General features: G+C 48.4%; 1 protein-coding gene across 1 annotated transcript in view; it reads right to left on the bottom strand.

Moving 5' to 3' along the window:
• FBXO42 (F-box protein 42) overlaps nt 1–20398 on the bottom strand; it is a 36313-nt gene that overhangs the window by 2752 nt on the left and 13163 nt on the right. Inside the window, exons 4-9 of the mRNA XM_072354497.1 lie at nt 16880–17014; nt 2734–2887; nt 1729–1839; nt 1087–1183; nt 617–673; nt 70–186 (exon numbers count right to left, since the gene is read on the bottom strand). Coding sequence (XP_072210598.1) covers nt 70–186; nt 617–673; nt 1087–1183; nt 1729–1839; nt 2734–2887; nt 16880–17014 — 671 coding nt within the window. The remainder of the gene's footprint in view (nt 1–69; nt 187–616; nt 674–1086; nt 1184–1728; nt 1840–2733; nt 2888–16879; nt 17015–20398) is intronic.

Genomic DNA, 20398 nt, shown 5'->3' with positions numbered 1-20398 from the left:
GCAGGAAAGTCTACAGATGTGTGTGAGAGACCAGAGATCCCACTGCATCTGTCCCAAAGCCAGACTCACCCTGCAGGCAGGATGGCACCACAGCTCTGGGGCTCCATGGTCCTCATTCTCTACCTTGAGTGGCTGCCACGTCCAGGGGTTTGCCTGCATGTGCAGCAGCCAGGCATCTTTGAACAGCTGTGAAGAAAAGCACAAGGGATTCAGGAGACCAGCGTGCTGCCAAGATCATCCTACAGGGGCAGGAATGGTGCTGTGCAGCTGCAGATAGAGGGACACTGACCCACATTGGGATCTGACCACCCAGGGGTGACTACACTCAGCTGTGGCTATGCACAAGTCCCTTCATCCCCATCTGCTGTCCCAGTGTAAAGTCGGGGCTTCTAATTAACCCCAGTGAACTGCTCAGATAGCTTCTGGGATGACTTTTATTAATTAAAGGCAGCTCCAGCTATAGCGACAGCTTTGCTGTAAAGTCTACAATGTGCATCTCAGATCTTCAGGACAAAAGGCCACCTGGGGAAAGCAAGGAGCCTTCCTGCACCCAGGGCTCATGGTACAGCAGGATGAGCACAGTTCAACATGCCCACACTCCCCACAGGATACTTACTGCGTTGGGACCACCACAGCCACCAAGGATTAAAATGGTTTCATCATCTATGACAATCTGGAGGGGGCAAAGAAGAGCATTTCAGACCAGCAAAACCAGCACGTGGTAGAGTTTCATTGTTAAATGCCACAGGGTACGATAGCTGTTCTTCCTCTGATGGGTTAAACAGTAATTTGTTTCTAGAAGTGCTCGTGTTACAGTTCTGGGGCATGCACAAGATGCAGTCTGCTATCTACCTGAGCCTCAGGGAGATTAGAAGTGTAATCTCATAGAACAGCTGGCTAGAGAAAACAAGGGCACGGCATGCAAAGACTGCAAAGATAACGAACTCAGAAATGGGGCACTAGTTTTCAGGTGACCCACAGGCAGCTGCCTGGAAGCTGGAAATTCAGCCATGCCTGGTTTCTGTTTGGCAGCAGATGCCTGCGCTCAGGCTGGTTGTGGAGCAGAGTGAGAGAAGGGAGCATCACCTGAGATTGGCCACCCCGCGGGTGAGGGCTGGGCCCAGAGATGTTTGGCTTAGACCAAGCCCACTGCTCGAGATCCAGCACCCAGACGTCGTTGCTCCTGTAGGGATGAGAAAACAGGCAGAGGCTCAGCTCGAGGTCCCAAACAAGCACCCGCTCACAGTACAACCATTCCCTCTGGGTCTTTGAAATGCTGACTCTGGGGTGAGGTTTTATCACAGAAGGGGTTTGCTGCAGGCTACCTGCCCCCAGGGAATTCACTCCAGGAGGTGAAACGTGCAGTGAACAGCCAGCAGACCCTGCAGGAGCCTGCAGCAAGCAGCAGCCCATCTCCGTTCCCAGCCACAAGGGCAGGCAGGGTGAGCACAGAGGATTATCTCAGAGCTCTCTGATCAAAACACCGATCTGCAGCCTTCCCACACACCTCAACACCTCCCTGCTGCCCCAGTGCAGGGTATTGCTGCAGGCAGTGCTGCCAGCACTCTGTGCAGCGAGGACAACCAGGCAGCACACTTACCTCCAGCCCAGGCGGTCACACAGGGATCCTGCTGCAAGGCTCTCACAGCCCAGCCTCACAGAGATTCCCTTCTGAAACGCCCCCCCACCCCACACTCCTTGCAGGAGAACCTGTCACCCCAAACTTACATTTGCCGAGATCCCAGCGAACCCCCAAAGACAATCATTTTGTCCTCAATGACACAGGAGGAGTGTCCTGCCATGGGAGGAGGGCCATGGGTGGTCACGATGCAGTTCCACCTGGGGGAACAGGGAGAAGGAGATTCAGCACAGGGTCAAGAAGGATGGTGCTGGATGAATGGCAACATGAGAAATCCCATAGGCCGGCCAAGCCCTTGAGGATGCATTGCAGAGGAAAACCAACAAAGAAGAACGAAACTCATTAGAAGTATCAATGTGCTGAACATTTTTAAAACATGACAAAGCCACGGGGGCAAACTTGGAAATATTGACCCTTTCAATTAAGTTTGCCCTGACTTCTTTCCAACGCAGTTTAATTACAACGTTCGAATGACACTGCCACAAAGTGCATTGGATAATTGACACTTTTGATGATTAAAAGTTCTCAATGAAAGAGGAGAAAGAAGCCTCACTGCTTTGATAGAGCATTTGCTTCTTGCTCACACAAGCAGCAGTTGAGAAAGGACGGCCTGAAAGCGGCTGAGTGCTGGTTAAAAGGAATAGGAAAAAGCCACGGGAGCTTGGAATTTTGGATCCCAGACAAAAGGCAAAACCTCAGGGATTGAGGCTTTCCTCTCTCAGAAAGTCCTCGAGCTCACAGCCAAACAAATTACGCATAGAAAAGATTCTCAACCCAGTTTTCCTGCCCGTGTGGAAGACATTCCAAGGAGCACCGAGGTGGTGCTGGCAGCTTTTCAGTGTGAGTCTGCAATGAGCACCGCCCCAGAGGTGTCAGACAGCAGCAGTGCTCAGCTCCCCAGGCCTGAGCGGCGATGCTTTGCTTTTTATTTGTTTGAAACAGAGCCTCGCAGACAAGCCAGGATCAGCCACACCTTGGAAACCAGGAATGTGCACAGCTTCCCTGTCCCTGCAGCCTGTTGCTCCCTCCAGCAGCACCGCAGACATTCTTTGTGAGGTTCAAAGGCAATGTTTCAAATCCAGATGTTCTCTTACCAGTTTTTGGAGGGCGAGTATGTGTGGATTTCATCGAAGAACCTCTCTGGCTGGTGAAGGGGGTATGGGCTCGGCCGCGTCCAGCCACCAAACAGCACCAGCAGGTCCTTGTAGACCACCAGCGTGGCCCCAGCCTTGGGTGAGGGGTATGAGCCTGGGCAGGGGGGAGAAGAGAGGAGGGTTAGGAGATCATCCTCCAGCACAGGCATCAAAGCTAATGTGAATTTCATCCAAGTGCGATGACGTGGGGACTCCACCTTTGGGAAAAAAAAAAAAGCAAAACAAAACAAAAAGCAGCAAAGAAGGCAAAATTAGAGCTGGGAGCCTGGGAAGAAAACTACTGCCAATTTGTGTTGCTGTAATTAGTAGGAGCCTAAAAGCACATTTCACATATGGCAAAACATCTGTCAGTCACTGGCAGGAAATTACTAGCTTTCCACCATATCCCTTTAAATTATTGCTTTAGCACTGAATAAAAGCAATAATTACCTCCAAATACCTAACTTCTCCCCAAGGACGGAGCAAGAAAGAATGCTAATTCACATGCATCCAGTGCTGCTCCTGGAGGACCGCTTGGGAACTCACAAGCAGCAGCAGAAAACCCAACCCCATTGTCACAAAGAGGCACAATTAAACCCAAAGCACTTTGCTGTGTCAATGAGCAATCACTCCCTGAGTCTATCACAGAACCAGGCACAGGCCCCTGCAAAAATACTCCTTTGCTGCAATGTTAGATGTTGAGTCAGGCGGATGGCTGAGTTTCCTACAGCTGTAACCAGCGCCAGGTAGGTTCCTTCATCCATGCAGATCTCAAATAATCACAAATATACCACCTGAAAGCATCACACACACACACACACACACAAAGGGTTGTACGGGACCAGGGGAGCCCAAGGGCAAAGCTGTGCATGTGGCCATGGAAGCATCATCACCCTCTCTGAAGTGCTGAGATAACAAAGCCACCGCTCTCCTCTGATGTCCTAATGGGACTCAGGGAAGCATTTTTAGCAGGTAATGACATGCAGAACTGGGACTATTTTTAAAAGAAACCGGAGCAGCTATTTTAAGATGCTGCAGCTGAGAAAAGCAATTCGATTGTGATGGATTCCAGGTGGTGGGTGAGAAGAGCTGAGCCAAAAAGCACCCCCAACCCAGGAGCCCTTTGCTGGGGACAGAGCACGTTGTACTGCTGCTCTCAGGTGCTAGGGTACATATGTAATATAGCAGGACTACACCCAAGGTCTCCTTAAAGTGCCAGAAGAGTGTTATGGTCAGATACTTGTTGATCCCAGTCAGATTTCATATTTCCAGTTTTCCTGGCTGTGTGCAATATGAATTTTCACCCACACCAGCAGGTCTGCAGCCCTGGCAGAGCTTAGAAGTGACACTTCCAAGCTTGGTGTGGCAAAGTGGTTGCTAGAAAGTTTTCTGTCTGGTTTGGAGAGAAGTTGGTAGGGCTTATCCAGCACAGGGTTACGCAGCTGGTTGGGGTGTACTTGCCTATTTGCAATGGGGATCCCAGTGTGATGTAAAGCGCGGGTTTTAAACTGAGACAGGAGTTAATGTTGAACAAAAAGGGTCCCACTGCAAGTTGGGGTGGGGACCAAGAGGCAAAGCATCACTTTGCCCTGAAAGGTCTTTGTCCTGCTGCAAGCTGAAAGTCACAGCACCTGCTGCAAACACGAAGGTGCTTCCCAAGGGAGTCAATAAGCAGTGTGCACTCAGCTCAAGGCAGAGGTCAGCCCTGGTTTTGCAGGAAGCATTGCCTCTTATTGGAGGCTGCGAAAATGAAAGAAGCGTTTCATTCTGGCAGGCAGGAAAAGGGTGAATTTCCCAGTCCAAGCATGGTGAGCAGACAGTGGGGTATGCACAAGGCTTCAAAGGGAGCAGGCAGTGCAGAGCAACCTTGCTGCTCCCAGGCGGCAGCTCTGTCTCAAGGCAATCAATGAACTTTGGTCCATGGGGTGGAGCACAAAGAAATGGGGGAAATGTCGCAGAGCACGACGTCTCTCTGCAGAACTGCTGCATGATATGGTTGTGGTATCAAAGATGGCTTAGCTTCATTGATCCTGCCCTCAACGTGGGCACAGAGAGTGGCTGGGAGATGGAGAACTAAAGCTGCTTATCTCTAGGGCAGAGAAGAGCTCGGGGTGCTGCTACCAGCAAAATGCGAGCTAATGCTGCAGCCTGGTTCATCCCCACTTCAAGTCTGAGACACAAAGTACCTTTGGTAGAAGGCAGTGCCCAAGCATGACTCAGTTTCCACTCATTTCCTCCACCCGGTCACTGCTCACCTGGCACCTTTCCGAGCCCAAGAATGGAAGGTGCACCTGAGGGACATAGTACAGGCACAGGGCTGCAGCCTTTGTGACTTCAGGTCCAAGGCACGTGGAGTGCAGGGATGGGGCAGGCAGCAGCGACATCAAAGGGACATGGCTGCAGCCTGCAGTGACTCACCCTGGGATGGCAGAGCGGTGTTCCAAGCATGTTTGGCACAGGAGGGCTTCCTCCTCTCCCAGCTCTGCTATCCCACCACCAAATGAAGCTTCTGAGTGATGGCAGTGCCTGCAGAAGGGCTTTGTTAGCTAACTGTGCTGCTCTGAAGGCTTCCTTGGTCAATGTGATGGAAGCTCCTCCTTGCCAAGCTGAAATGGGTTTCCAAGCTCTGCACCTGATAACATCATCAAGCCCAGTATCAGATTCTCTTTCCCCAGGATAAATATTCTAGTGTGCAGAGGGTGTAGCACGATTAACTATTTCTAAACATAGAAGAATCCATCTCTTTCCAGCTGGTGCTTTTTATTTAGCAGGGATGAGTGACCAAAAGCTGGATGGAGCTATTTGTTCCAGCTGATGGATTTTCCTGGCTCACCAAGCAGAGAGATACTTTTCAAAACAAACAAACAAAACAAATCTCCGGCTTCCGTGGACATGTGGAAGAGAAATGCTGGCCCGTGATCGCTTCTGATGCGAGCTCTGAACACCACTGATCTACAGTATGTCCTTATAAGCAGTTTTTAAAGCCCATTTATTCAGCCTTCTAATGCCACTGGAGCAGCATGAGCAGCAACAAAAGGAAAACCTTGCTGCAGGGGCACGTGCAACACGCATTTCCAGGCTACCTTTTAAGCACAGCCCCCGAGCAGCTCCAGAAAGAGGGAGAGCAATGAACATCAAGCAGAGCTCAAAAGATGAAAATAAAAACAAAAGGGGAAAAAGCTGCACGCTGCTTTTGATGTGATGGAGTTAGCCAGATGAAAGAATTGGTTCAGATCAATATCGCTTCGTGAAATGCTGTAGGAGAGGAGATGGAGTAAAGCCATACATTTGCACCATCCCAGGGTGATGGGAAGATACAAGAGGAGTTATTGGGTGTGTGAGGGTGAAATAGAGAGATGTTAAGCTTGAATAGCCAGATATGAAAAGCAACACGTGCTGGTAACCTCATGTCTCCTAAACTTTTTGTAGCTCTGCAAAGCCACGGTGCTTTAGCACAAGCCATCCACAGCAGCACAAAATGCTGTGCTGGCTTTTGTTGCAAAGAGTTTGTGCTGTGCTTACAAAGAATTGGTCAAAAGCAAATTCCTTTCAGAAAGAGAAAAGCAAAAGCAATCCGGCTGCCATCAGTGCCAGCAGAATGAGCAGCTCAAAGGGCAGCCTGCACTTAAGAGTGCTCCAAGCACACAGCTCTCCTGATGGCGTGTCAGGATTGCATTTAGCAGCCTGGCCCTCAGGCTGGCAGACTCAAAGGGACCAAATTGGGAGCCCTATCTGGAAACCTCATCCACCCAGCACGCTATCTGCTGAGGCATCACCCTCAAAACATGGCTGTGCCCCACTGACAGGAAGGCCACAATTTGCCATGCTCAGCGGATCCTGAATCTTGTCTGACAGCATGAAATCCCCCCCAAATCTTTCTCCCTCTATGGGAAGGGAAACCAGAGAAGGAAAAAATCCTTTGGCTTCGCAGCCTGGATTTTTCTGCAGCAGTCTGCAGATTTGCTTGAAAGCTGTTCCCCCAACAGAGCACCGAGCAGGATGACAACGAGCCTGGAGGCAGAGGAGCAGCACTCCAGGCATTCCCAGCCCTAGCATCATAACTAGGAGATAACAAAGGGCCACTCTACTGGGAAGTGTGGGCATCCGCATGCAGGTCTCACACTGGCTCTCTCCGGAATGGAACTGCATCCTTTAGGAATCATTGCAGCATCTGACATTCTGTCCTCAGTTCAAAGCGAGCCACTGAGATCATTTTCCTCTATAGGCACATGTGGCTGCTGCCTGCAAGATGCTGCTCAGGGAAACGAATCACAGAGATATTCACACTGTCTTTAGATCCCAACAGTCAACCCACACCCACCGTACCCACCAAACCACGGCCCTCTGTACACTAATGCAGACATAGTGGAGGTGTTCTGCAAGAATATAAGAACTGCTGTACGTACACCAACCCCCATGGTGTCCAGGACTCCCATCTGACAAGGACACAGGCTTGTAGCACAGGCACAGTGTTGAAGCAGAGGACAACAGCCCTGCGGTGCTTTGTGTGGATGCAGAAGTCAGAAACCTCCATCACTGAGGATCGGTCGCTTCCGAGCTTTTGCAATGTCACACTCATTTCTTCGTCCTGGAAATTCTCACGCAGCCCAACTGTAGAGTCCCATCAGCCCATAAAGCTGTTTAAAAGGAGCGGCAGTGCCCTATGAACCCCGTACAACAGGATTACTGAGTCATTCTTTGCTAGCGTTAATCAGAAACCTCTTTACACAGTAACAGCGGTGTTGAGCAAAACAGCAACAAGATAGGAGTGCCAGAACGCCCGGGGCTCTGCCCCCTTCCCCTCCTAATAGCTGAAAACAAGGATGCAATTTCTGCACCGTGCAATTTACACTGCAATTTTCTGCACACAATGGTGCAGGAGTGGCTCTGTTTGCTCCCATCCTGGGCTGGGAACGTTTCTCACAGCACTGTCACTGCAGTGTCACTCCCAGGTGCTGAGTGCTGCTCACAGTGAGGTCACTCCATCCCCTTCTTTGCAACCTCTCCTGCTTTTGGGAAATGCAAATCTGGCCCTGCCCTAAAAGGGAGTGCTGTTGCAAGCTCCCTCTCCCTCCAGGTGGGTGGAACAGAATACCAGCCAGCTTTTCTAAGCTTCATTGCGTGTTTTCCCCCCACCCTAGTGATACCGTACCCTGCAGACTTTCAGTGATATGAGTAACAGTCCAACATCCTACACAAAGCAGCTCCACTGCTAATTAAAGAGCTGGGAGCTGAGAGAGAAAGGGCTGATCAGCTCCTGCCGCTCATCTTCTCTCCAGGAGGCAAACAGAGGAATGGAAATTGCTGTATCAAACTGCAGTGTGGTAATGACAGAGTAACTGTAGGGAAGGGACTGAAGAATGTGTGGGTTTGCAGAGGAGCGTGCTCAGTCTGTGCTGAGCTCCACATTTTTCACTCCAGTCACACTCCCAGTTAGCTCCCATCCCATTGCCGTAGCAGGACGGACACAGCAGGGTAATTCCACAAGGCTGAGAACTCCTTCCAGCCCAGCCCCAAATTGCTGGTGTCTCAGGAAATGGCTGCTGTGCAATTTGGTGAGGTTAGGGCTACTAAGTGGCTCAAAAACCTCAAACATCCCTCTCCTCATCCTGTGCTTGCAGTCAAAACAGCCTCGCCAAATAAATACAAGCAGCTCAGCCTCAGGAAGAACAGGGCTCTGCTCACTTTGGAGCTGTTCTGCAAAGAAAATGCAACTACCTGCTGAAAGCCTGGCATGTGGGTTCCTAACTGCCCCACTTGCTGTTGCTTTCCGCATTAGGTTTGCTTTGTTCACACTTCTTTCTTCCAGTAATCCCAGCACTTAATGCCAATCTTGCTAAATATTTCACGCAAGGAATAAAGATTCACCTTTGGACTGCAGACAAGTGTGAGCTAGTGCTTTGTCATTCCGCATGCCTACCAGATTTAAGGAGAGATACATTTTAAAGCAGATGTTCTTGTGAAGGGTGGAGAGTCAGGCTATGAAGCATTTGGAGCTCTCTGAAAGCAAACCATGCCGGCTGGAATATAACAGAATATCAACATATGAGTGTTTCGTACAAGATCTTTGTGGACAGGCTCCTTAAGGTAAAGGCACAGAAGCAGCTGAAAGCCCTGAGCTGAGAGGCAATGCTTTCCTTCCCTGCAGGAGCTCCTGCCGATAGGTGTCAGCACAGCCTGCAAGCAGAGCCTTCCCAACATCTCCAAGCTCAATCTGGCTGAGATGCATCTCACATAAATCTGTCAGCATGGCAGATATCCTGAAGAAATAAAGTTCTCTACAGTTCTTGTGGCAACAAGCGTCAGGTAATAGCCAGACTGCTGCAAGGAAACCCTGCCACAGGTCTTATACCTAATATATTAACATCCTTACATAGCCAAGCAGCGAAAAAGCTCTTGCAAAATCAGGCTTAATGTCTGCTTATGGCAATACGAGTTTGAAAGATTGCAGGGTTGTACTTCGAGGCCATTAAAAAAACAAATTGCTCTCCAAGCATTTGGCTTTTGCATGCAGTGCACCGAGTATTTCAGGATGGAGATTTATATACTGAATTTCAACAGTGGGTGCTCAAAGTTTTAACCAAATCTCAAACAAGGGACGTTTGAAAGCTTCCAAACTCATTGGGAGCTGCTGAGTGGTCAGCACCATTAACAAGGCACAATTACTTGTTTGTCTGCATGAGGACTCTTAGCATCAGGAACCTATTTTTGCAGATCACGGTCTTCTTACTTACTGACGTGACCACAAATAGTTTTCTCCAGTGTTGATAGTGCATGCTCAGCAGCATGATTTGCAGATGGCCTGGGGTCACATTTAAAATGAGCACACAGTGCCCACAATGCTGAGAAGTGGTGCACATCAGACATCACCCAACAGCAGTTCCTGCTCCTACCTTTGTACACTGCTTGGAGTAAAGGGTGACCAGAGAACCTCAAAACTCCCAGAGCCTGATAAAGGCAAGAGTGGGAAAATTCCTCCATTAATCTCTGGAGGGATCCATGCCTGGGGGACCTTCTCTTAGAGTCTAAATCTGACAAGGTTAAAACAACAAGCTATTTTTCATGCCTTGCTGCTAGATTTGTGCTGATAACGTTTTGAGAGGGGTCTGTTTTCTGGGCATGTGGCTGAGGATATGAGTGAGCACTGAGACTGAAACATATCCCCGTGCTTGACAAGGATGAGTAGAGGTGTGGGATCTCCTCTGCCTGATTCCATCTCTGCACCAACACTTGCTCAGCTCTTCCCTTGCAGTTCAGTGCCTTAAAAAGAACCCAATGTCTTTAATCCTGAACTAAGGGAGGAAACTCAGATGGTTACTTAAAACATCAATTTCTCTTTCAGCCACTTCTCTGCCAGCCTCCTCCATCATATTTCCCACTGTGAAAGCTCCCAAGCTGTAGAGCACTGCATATTCCAACCATGTCAGGCTGAACTGTCAGATGCAGGCCAAGAGGGCATCAAGAGGGTAAGGCAGATTCCCCTGCAGGGCTGACAGTAGCAAAGCTGTGCTGATGGGAGCACACGGGCTGTCATTCTGAGGAGTGCATTTCCCACAGCAGGGACTGTTTTCCCATGCTTTGCACACATATAAAAATGTGCTGAATTCCCAGAAAGGGCAAAAGGATGCAGAGTAGCAAGAGCAGGGATGGGAAAGAAGTCACTCGTTGTTTTGGACTGCTGATGTAAAAGCAGCTTTCACACGTGGCTCATCAGCATTGATATGGAGAGCTCAGAAAAACTGGGCTGGGTCAGGGGACAGACTGCACCACCAGGGAGGAAAAGAGATGGCTGTCAGACAAAGAACAACGTCAGGGGATGAAATCTCCTTCCCTGTATGGAAGGGCTGAGAAGCACAGCCTCTCACAAACACATACTTAAGAGCAACAGGTTAACTCTGCCCTGAAAACTGAATGAGCATGAGCAAGTTTCTGAGTGCTCCACCATCTTCTATGCTGCAGATGTTTGCATGCACAAGAATAGGAAGAGCTGCCCTGGACACTGCACATGTTTCAGATGAAAACAGATCCAGACAACAAGAAAATACTTTCAAAGGTTAAACACAAGCAAGAAGCTGCAAGAAGAGGGGAAGACAGAGCCTGGCAACTCGAAGTGAGAATAGGTGTATGTTGTAAACCAAAACCTGCTGAGATTAAGCGCTTAATTGCTGCTGCAGAGCAATCCTATTGAACCTAAACAGCGATGGATTATCTCCTGGAAGCCAGCCCTCTATGCATAGGCAATACTTTTTCACACGTAGCAAACCCAGCTGCTTGTCCACTTTCTGCAAGATTGCATTTTGCAATTGAAATTGTTAAAGTGTTGCCCAACTGCAGCTTTCACTCTCAAAGCGCCTGGGAGCAGCAGATCACTGCACAACTCCAGCTTTGCAAGGTTTCTGTGTGCACCATCAGCTACATTTCTCTGGATACACCAGTTTTGCTTTAGAAGAACTACTTTGCCTTTTCTTTGCCCAACACTTTGCAAAGGTCCCCCCCTCAGTACTCCCTGTCCCTTCCAGCTCCATAGGGAGCAGCGTGATGGGAGGACACAGCTGACACACCATCACCTGTGAGCCTAAAGAAGAAACAATGCCAATAGATTTAATTAGAAAAAAGCAATTCCAAGCAACCTGAGCTACAACAGCACCTGTCCTGAAGGACAGTGTGAACACAATGAGATCTTTACTCAGATCCATCCACTCCAGTTTTCAACTAGAAAGACAATGCGCATACAGTAAGGAACTTCCATCTGTTTCATTAACCTGCTTTACCCTGACAGATCAGACACCCGAAGCCAGTAGCTGTAGCGATAATTAGAAGCAGTGTTCTGTGCCAAGTTATCAGGTTTTCACCTCTTTTGGGTCCCAGGAGGCCAGGAGCTATGACATGGCCTTAATGTGCTTAAGGTGATCCCAGGCTTTTGCTGAAAAGTGAGGTGTGCTTTCAATTATAGAGGTCTGCTCAACACTGCACTAAACTTAAACAAGCATGAGGTACACAGAGATCCTTTCACTGCCTTCCCCCCAAGGGTAGCTGGCCGGAAACAGAAACAAATTAGGCTAAATTCTGAACGTTTATTTTCCAAATTGACTCTCTCCCAGTTCTCGTATATGCAAGGAGAGAAACAAGTTTGCTTCATTAACACAGAGAGAAACAAGCTTGCTTCATTAACACAGGCTGCACTTCGGCATCTCAGAGACCAGCAGCAGTCCACAGACTGGGAAACATTGTTTTTGAGGCACTGCTGCAGTGGGCAGGTCAGGATGCCAAAGCAAGAACGTGCCTTAGATCACTCACTGTATTAATCCAAGGCAAGTCATCCTGCAGTGGGAACAAAAGCATCGCAGCACGAGGTCAGACCAGAGCATTTCAGTAATGAGTCTCAGCAGGGACTGCTATCAGAAGAGATGCAACACACAACACAAGGACAGCAACCGAACAACCTGTATTATCTCGAATCCAAAAAGCATTTCTACTATTCAAACATTTGTTTCTACTTCAGAAATGCCGGGAATCCCTTTGACATTCCGTAGCCCCATGTGTTATTTACACTGATGGACAGATTGAGAGTTCTCCCTTCATGCCTGCTGGCTCTCAGCTGCACAACCTCCCATTAACCTGTACCCAAAGGGCCCTGGCCATTGCTACACCCTATCTCCACACAGCTCTGCAAGGAGAGCACTCAGGTGGCCCCAAATCAGGCCTAATGTTATGAAACTTCACCAAGTGTTTTGTAAACTTGCTGCTGTTTTCCAAAAGGAGATGATGAAAACACAGCTTCCAGCTTGGGGCAAAGTTTTCTGACAGCTTTATCAAGGGTAAAGAGCTCAACTAATGGCCAAGAGAGCCTCCCACCACAGTGGGACCACATCTGGTGCAGCTTCCTTGGACAAGTGACAGCAGTTCCCCCTCCATCCTTTTGTCTGCTCCTTCTGTTGACACAACACCATCAAAGGCACCTTCCCCCCCTGCTCACAAGGGGAAACCCAATTCTCCAACTCAAAACTCAAGTCAGAAACCAGCATTGCTGAAGTATGGAGCAAAGTGAAACCTGGGGAAAGAACAGGGCTGGAGCAACAGATGTGGGAGTGACTGCTGCACACTTACTGCTTCAATCCATTAAATGCTTTCAGTATAGTCTTTGTGCTGCTCATTTCAGGTGACAGCAGTAAGGCACAGGAGCAGTCGCTCTCATGCAGCTGCATCTTGGCAAGGTCTGAAAATGTACAGAGAGGATCAAAGCATCTACACAACGAGCACTGCCTTCAAGCCTGATTTAAGTCTGAAATCTGAAGGGAGAAGAGACGTGTCTCCCCAGCAAAAATGAAGGCAGCCTCACTGCACGGAGTGGAAAGCAGCAGGAAGCAAGTGCTGGGAGCTGTGCCCTGCTGCAGGAAGGGTGGCCATGGGGATGCTTGCACAGCCAGACTGCTCCCAGCAAACAGGAAGAGCTGAGCGGCAGGGCTGGGAGCGGAGCTGAGAGCAGGGTGCTGAGGGCACACAGCTTAAGGGTGGGTGTGTGATTTTCTGAGCCCTTCTTGCTTTCTCCTGTAGCTGGAAGGAGAATGCAAAGCAAAGCAAAGCTTGGCCCAGGGTGGTAAAGAAGACCCAGAAGGCAGGACGCCTCTCCTTGCAAAGAGCTTTTTTTATGTTGTTGTTCCTTATGAGTGCTGTAAAAGGCTCTGTTTTAAAAAAGGCTTTCCACCTCTGCCCAATAGCCCTCAGGAGCACAAGCAAAACTACCAGCATTCTTCCCTCTGATTTTAAAAAGGGATTTCCCAGCTCGGTACGTGGCTCCAACAGGCAGAGGCCAAGAGCAGGACTCGTGAGGAACATAAACCAACAAGTGAAGGAAGGGGGAAAAGTCTGCAGAAACAGATGGTTGTTTCAGGAGTCTGAAATAGCACAGGCAGGCCAGAGGGATACTGCCTGAAGACATGCTCTCAATTCTGCCAATACATTATCTTCTGCAGCCTGAGGATGATGTGGATGTGAAACACCAAAGGGAAACATTGACAGGTCTGGGTCAGCGCTGATGCCTGTGGCAGCCTCCCTCTGGACCTGCCAAAGGACAGAGAAGGATAGAGTCTCAAGCAAAGAGTGGTTTATAAACCTGCAAAGGGGACCAGGATAACTCTTCCCTGCCACCAGGGCAGAATAGTGCTGGGTTGGCCAATTCCATGCCTCAGCATCATCACAAAGAAAGCTCTCATCACATGGCTATGTGCAGCTCCATCACACCAAAGGCTGTGTCTCAGCGCTGATTGGCTTCAGGTTTCTTCCATGACTGTTTCAGCCACACGAGAATATATTTAGGAAGCACCAAAGATCTATCAACACCAAAGCCTGTGCCCTCACTGCAAGAGCAGCATGCTGTAGCTTGAGCTGCAGAGCTGAGACGAACCCTTGCCTCCAGCTGGATAAACAAACTCCAGCTTCTATCACCTCCAGCCCTCGATCAGGATCGTCTCTGCGTAGAATGGCCAAAAATCAAAGAAGATTCTGATTAACTATGCAAATAAAGGCAACAAAAGCATCCCCAGCACCAGAGAAAAGTGCTCACCAAGGCCAGCACCTGCCTTCTAAGCCCATCTAGCCAAATAGGATATTGCAGCTGAGAGTTCAGAGGCATTCCTGTTCATGTTTCTAAAATAAAGAGCCTGCTGCCTACTTGCCTTTGTAAGGCATTACACCCCACCAGAAAAAAGAGCTACATGAAAGCTGGGCATTGACTCTCTTGTTCTGTTCCAGTCTAATAAGCAGAAAGTCAATGCCATCCTTATAGATCTAAGCAAAAAGTACTTTGAAACCTCTAAAATTAGGGTGTCTTTTTTTTTGAAGCAATTATCTCCCTCCCCCGTCTCCAAGACTAAAGAAGCATGGGCTAATTACTTCTTTGAAGGCTAAATATTTACTCCCAGATTCAATGCAGCAGCTCAGATTGGAGGTGAATTACTCAGTTCTGACGTCATCTCATTTAATGTCTGCCCATAAGAAAACCCAAACAAAAACAACAGGCACAAACAACCAAAAAGAGAGTTTTCTCATAGAAAAGCCCTTTAGAAAGGGGCAGGGATGAAGCTGTTTCTGCTCACATGTGGCACAGCACTGGACAGGCTGCAAGGTATTCAGCACGGACCTGGTACCACGCTCTGGCTGCCTCTAGGCTACCCCATGGCTCTCATTAGATAAGATGCCCATGATTTATATGGGCATACGTAATCATGCATGATCAAACCTCCTTGGGCCAGAACGGGCCTGGAGGAGAAGCCACCATCTTCCCCTGTAGAACAACCACTCCAGAGCCAGTGACCTGCAGCAACGGGGTGGGAATTCCTCCTCAACCTCCACCAGCAATTAGCCTGCACACACCCTGTGCCGGAGCAAGCATTCATCCATCAATGTCAGCTCTCCTTTTAAAATCCCTCTCGTGTTGTTTACATCTGATCCTTAAGTTTCAAAGCTCTCTGCTTTTGCCCCCTCCAGTCACTATTCTTTCCCAGGCAGTGGGTGCCAACACTTTGGTTAGGGCACCAAAAAGCAGCTATGTGCAAGAAACCACCACCGGCACAGGCAAGGGTGACTCATCTTCTCTGAAGACTGATGAACAAGAGCTCTCTCTGTTCACTGAGACTGCCCTGAAGTTTCAGTTGTGATCTGATCTCGCTCTGTGCACTCATGACAGCATGCAGAAATATTTCCTCGGGGGATCTTCCCATGGGACTTAATTCTGACACATATTCCCACAGGACTTGTTCTTTTTAACAGCGCTATTTGTTAGTAAGGCAGCGGGAATTTCACTCTGTGAAATAGCAGCAGGGTGTCTGAGATGCAGAGCTGGGTGCTGGTGGTTGGATTCATTAACGTGGTGTGAACGCTAAGGGCGAGTTGTGCCCCACATTGAATCCAACGGAAGAACTTGCTGGGCTGCAAGAATAGCTGGCCCAGGTCAGAGCAGAGGTCTGCATAACCCAGCATCCTGTTTATGCTACCCATGACCTCTTCTCCAGCTGAGCAAGGGGAAAGGAGCAGGTGAGCACCACAGCATTGCTGGAGGAAGAGCGAGAACACTGTGGGTTATTTTCTTCCTCCATTTTAAGCCCAAGCCTGCCTAGCTCTCACCTGTCCACATCATGATATGCTGGATGTGCAGATTCAAAAATCACACTGAAATGTCAAAGTGTGTCTAGGATTGTTTCCCCATGAGTGGTCATCAAGCACCAAGTAGCATTAACAAAGTTGCATTCGAAAAGTCCCCAGATAACATATGAACACAGAAACATCCTGATCTTGTAGGATTCCACATTAAAACAAGAACGTAGTCAAGAAAATACAGGTTTAAACAACAATCAAGTAATCCTCGATACTCACCCAGCACACAAAGCAAGGTCAGAAGGAGCCTGCATCCAAGCAGATAACTCAGCAAGAAAGGCATAATGAACGCTGAGCTCCTTTTCCTTTCATTTTCCCTCATTAAATGTAAAGCTTTTACCCAAACAACTAGCTTTATATTCACTTCTTGCTCCACATTACCAAGAGCTGCCCAAAATTCTGCTTTTTTCCAAAAGTTCTGTTAGCCAAATTCAAAAACCCATGGAAAGCAAGCACCTGCTGCATGACATTTTGAGTTTAAAACCATCACGTGAAATAACGTGGCATTATCCTGCTCCGTGCACGAGGGCTGCAGGAATGTACCTGCTTTCCCATGTTTTCCTGGTTGCTCTGGGCAACCAGCATGGGCACACCTCATCCATTCCTCCAAATACCTAACGAGCAACTAGCAGAGATACTCAAAAATCTCAGCTTTGGGACAACAATTCTTATCAGCACGAGCTCTTGTAACTGCAGTTCAATGTCCCTCATCATGCATGGCGTGAAACGGTGCTGAATAGCTTCTTCAGATGAAGAGGAAAACCAGAAACAACTCAATCTGCCTCGCAGCACCCTGCTGCAGGCAACAGATGCGTGTCCAGGATGTCAACTGGAAACCATTCATTGATAAAATGCACTGGGACCACTCAGCCTGGAGGCAAGGTGAGTGGTAATGAAGGCTCTGACAGCAGGGCAGCTGGAGAAGGGTAAGGGAGGGCTGTACGGTCACACTCACCCGATGCCAGGGGCCGGATCCACTCTTTGCTGTTCAGATCAAGTCTCCAGAGGTCATTAAAGGCAGCATTACAGCTGCTTTGAGTGCAGCCTCCAAACACGTACATCGACTGGTTGGCATCGTAATAACATGCACCTAGGAGAAAGGAAACCGTGCATTAGTTCGTTTGCTCATCCTCATGTTTTGGGGGCAAAATAATTTGCTTTCCCCCTGAGTTTCAGATGAGAGAAAATCAATAGGCCGCAGCAACCTTGATAAAGCCATGAGTTGGCTCAGGAGTACCCCAACCCAATGTAAACCTCCAGCAAGAACCTAAGATGATTATCCTCTCAAGCAGAGCTTCTCCTGAAAGTACAATGAAAGCTGCCTTAGAAGCTTGCAGTTAATTAGATTAGCTACGATTAACACATTCAGCATGCTTACCTTCTCTAAGCTATTTCATATTGCTTACGGGGCTGCCAAGGTTTACTAAGCAACGGTCCTGTGTGCTTAAACACGGTCACTTACTCTCTTTTTCCAAAGCTGACAGCATTTCACCACATCTCATCACAAATAGGCACCATTGAAACACAGGCATCTTAGAGGAGCATATAACATATAACATGATCATTGCCTGCACAGAGATTCCTTGATTTACTATCAAGTTTGGTAGGAAGCAATCACAGTAACTCACATCCATGCACACATCCACCAGCACGCAGGAGAAAGTGGCAGTGTTTTATGCTTTGGGAAAGCCAAGGGGCATGAGCTGGGGCTTGGATGGGGGAAGAAAGCATTGCCCTCGCAGTGACAAGTGATATATTGGAAAATATACAGCAGAAAGGCAAAAGAACAAGTCAAAGTTCAGGCACAGAGCAGCATGTGGTCCTGGGGAGAGGGCATGCAGAAGCCCCTCCAGGGCATCTGGGACCAAGCAGCACCGTAAATAACCAACACAAGGCAAGCTGCAAGGTCAAGGGCGGCGGGAGGGCAGGGCAACTTCAATAAAAAAGACAAAGAAGCAAGAAGGAAATTCAAGTTCAGTGTGTGCAAAATTTGCACAGCAGTTCTGACAAACAGCCAGTATATTTTGTGCTGAAATACAAGCCAAGGTATGTATGTGTAAGGGTGAAAGCTGCACAGCTCCTTCTCTTTCTCTACATCACTCGCTGTAGGCAGACGTTCAACATCTCCACAAGTTCCAAAATAAAAAGATATTTGGATTAGTTGGCCTGGCAGGACACAGGATTGCTCCCGAGGAACTTGTACCAACACAGGACATCAGCAGGAATAAAACCCCACAATGCAAGGTGAAGAGTACATGGATTGAAAGGACTAAATGTGCTGATGCCCCATTTTGGTACAATAGAAAAGGCTTTGCTCCAGACCAGAAGTACATCTCTGGCTTCCACTAACCCAGCATGGCAGCCTTTTGGGATAACCCTTCCAGAGAGGAACAGCCCTTTACTGCAGCCCACCCAGCTGTACACCACAGACATTCATCTCAAGGAATGAATCACACCGTAACCCAGCACAATGCTGCCCAGCACAATGCTGCAGCTCTGCGGAGGGCAGTGCAGGAGCACTGGCCTTTGCCAAGGGCCCTATTGTGTGATGAAGGGCTTGTCATGCAGATCACCTGCCTCCCCTATTGAGAGCCTGCTGAAAAGCCAGAAGCCCCCATGCCCTTGGCTTTTTGCTGCTGCAGCAGCTGGCCACACAGCAGGACTGGGGGAAGAGCAGGATGGGGATGCATGAGGACAGGCAGCATCCTGAGCTGGCCCCGGTGGTGTGAGACCACCCAGCTCTCTGTGTGCACACCTCAGGGCCCTTGCCTGCAGCTGAAGCCTTCATCTCAAACCACATCTCACCAGGGTGTACAGCACACACCTACACACCATAAGTACCCAAGGAGCTGCTTTTTGGGTGGAGGTAAAGCAGGAGCAGAATAACTGTGCAGGCTTCAAATTTACGTGGGTAAAAAACAGGAGAAGGATTGCATGACTCCCAGCAGCACCTCTGCTGGAAGCAGGATAGGAATAGCAGGGAAGAACTAACGAACAGGATCAACCTTCCTTGAAAGCTTTATGGCATACTTAGAGGCCTACTTGCTCCCTAATCACAACAGGTTGAGTGCCTCCTACCTCCTCCCTTGGCATTCCTGCTTTCACACAGCACAGCCCATTTATTATTTCAAGGGGAGGTGGCAACATTCTTCTCCTCTATTTGGATTTAAAAGAGCAACCAGCCAGCCAGGCACCGTGACGTCTGCACAGCGTGTATTTTAATCCTAGACCAAAATAATTTAGGCTGTGCCTTCCTTCTTCTTCTCAGTGCACCATCAAAGCTTCTGAAGCTAATGAAGACAGGTCAGTTTGAGAAAGAGCAGTCAGAAGGTAGTGAAATATTCAGCAAAGCCAAGAGACAAAGAAAGCCGCTTAGCTGCTGGGTCCCCTTGCACTTGGGAAAGGAGCTGCCCTTCCTATTACACCAACAGCTTTCCAGTTTTACCTCTGTCATCTCTCTGAGTAAATTTGTTTAATTAGTCACCATACTGGTACCACACTCCCCAATCTGCATGGAAAAATCAGCACTCAAACACAGTCACTGCAGAACCATCAAAGGAAGAATATTTCTGGCTCAACGGTCGACATTCCATTGAGGCCTTTCCTTTCCTGCATTCTTCCACCTTTTGACATCACTTTCTGACTGCGGCCAGTGATTTCACTGCATGAGTCACCATGCTGGTATGATCCCCATAGGTTTCCACCTAAAGAAGACAATTAGACAACTGTTTCCAAGTTTACACTTTCACAAAGCTACCCGGTGTTCATCTCAGAAACCTGTGAGTACTCCTTTCAGTAAGGCTGTGTGTCTAAATCTCAAAGAATAACATGACTGATAACTGCACAGTCTTACCCAGCCTCACTTAAATCCTTCAGCCAACTTACAGCCCATCCATAAAGTCTGTTATCAGCCAAACTCGTCATATGATCAAAGACCTCAACCAACGCTTTCCTCTCTGTAAAACTCCAGTGACTTACATTAATTATTCCTTATCAAACAGTTTTTTTTTTCTATTAAGTTCTTCAGAATTTATCGGAGACAATGACCTCTATTTAAAATTCCCCTACTCGTCACACGTTAAATATTGGCTCCTTATTAGCACTTCTGAGATATCTCTAATAAATCTTGGGAAAAGAAGCAGGCCTCGCCAAATCTTTGATGCCAGCAACCGTTGCCTGTTGACTTCAAAGGACTCATGCCTGCCAGATGACGTCTTCCCATGAAACCTGCCAGGTCACCCCTAAAAAATGGGTTGTGAGTCCTCCTCTACACCCCCTTCCCAAACTTCCCCTTCCCACTTCACCTCCCCTCACTGCATATTAGTGGTTGAGATCACAGTTTTCCAAGATTCTTTGCATTGTGATTAATGATTTGTTGCTGCTCTCAAAAAAGGAATCTGAACCCAGCCCAGCTTTGATCAAACCTTCCTCCAGGCCTTGATATTGGGATCCACCCACAGACTCATGCAGCTTT

The sequence above is a fragment of the Excalfactoria chinensis genome, chromosome 20 (assembly GCF_039878825.1).
Source record: "Excalfactoria chinensis isolate bCotChi1 chromosome 20, bCotChi1.hap2, whole genome shotgun sequence".
In the NCBI taxonomy this organism is placed as follows: Eukaryota; Metazoa; Chordata; class Aves; order Galliformes; family Phasianidae; genus Excalfactoria; species Excalfactoria chinensis.
The sequence above is the reverse complement of the archived record's forward strand: the minus strand, read 5'-3'. Positions and strand labels throughout refer to the sequence as shown.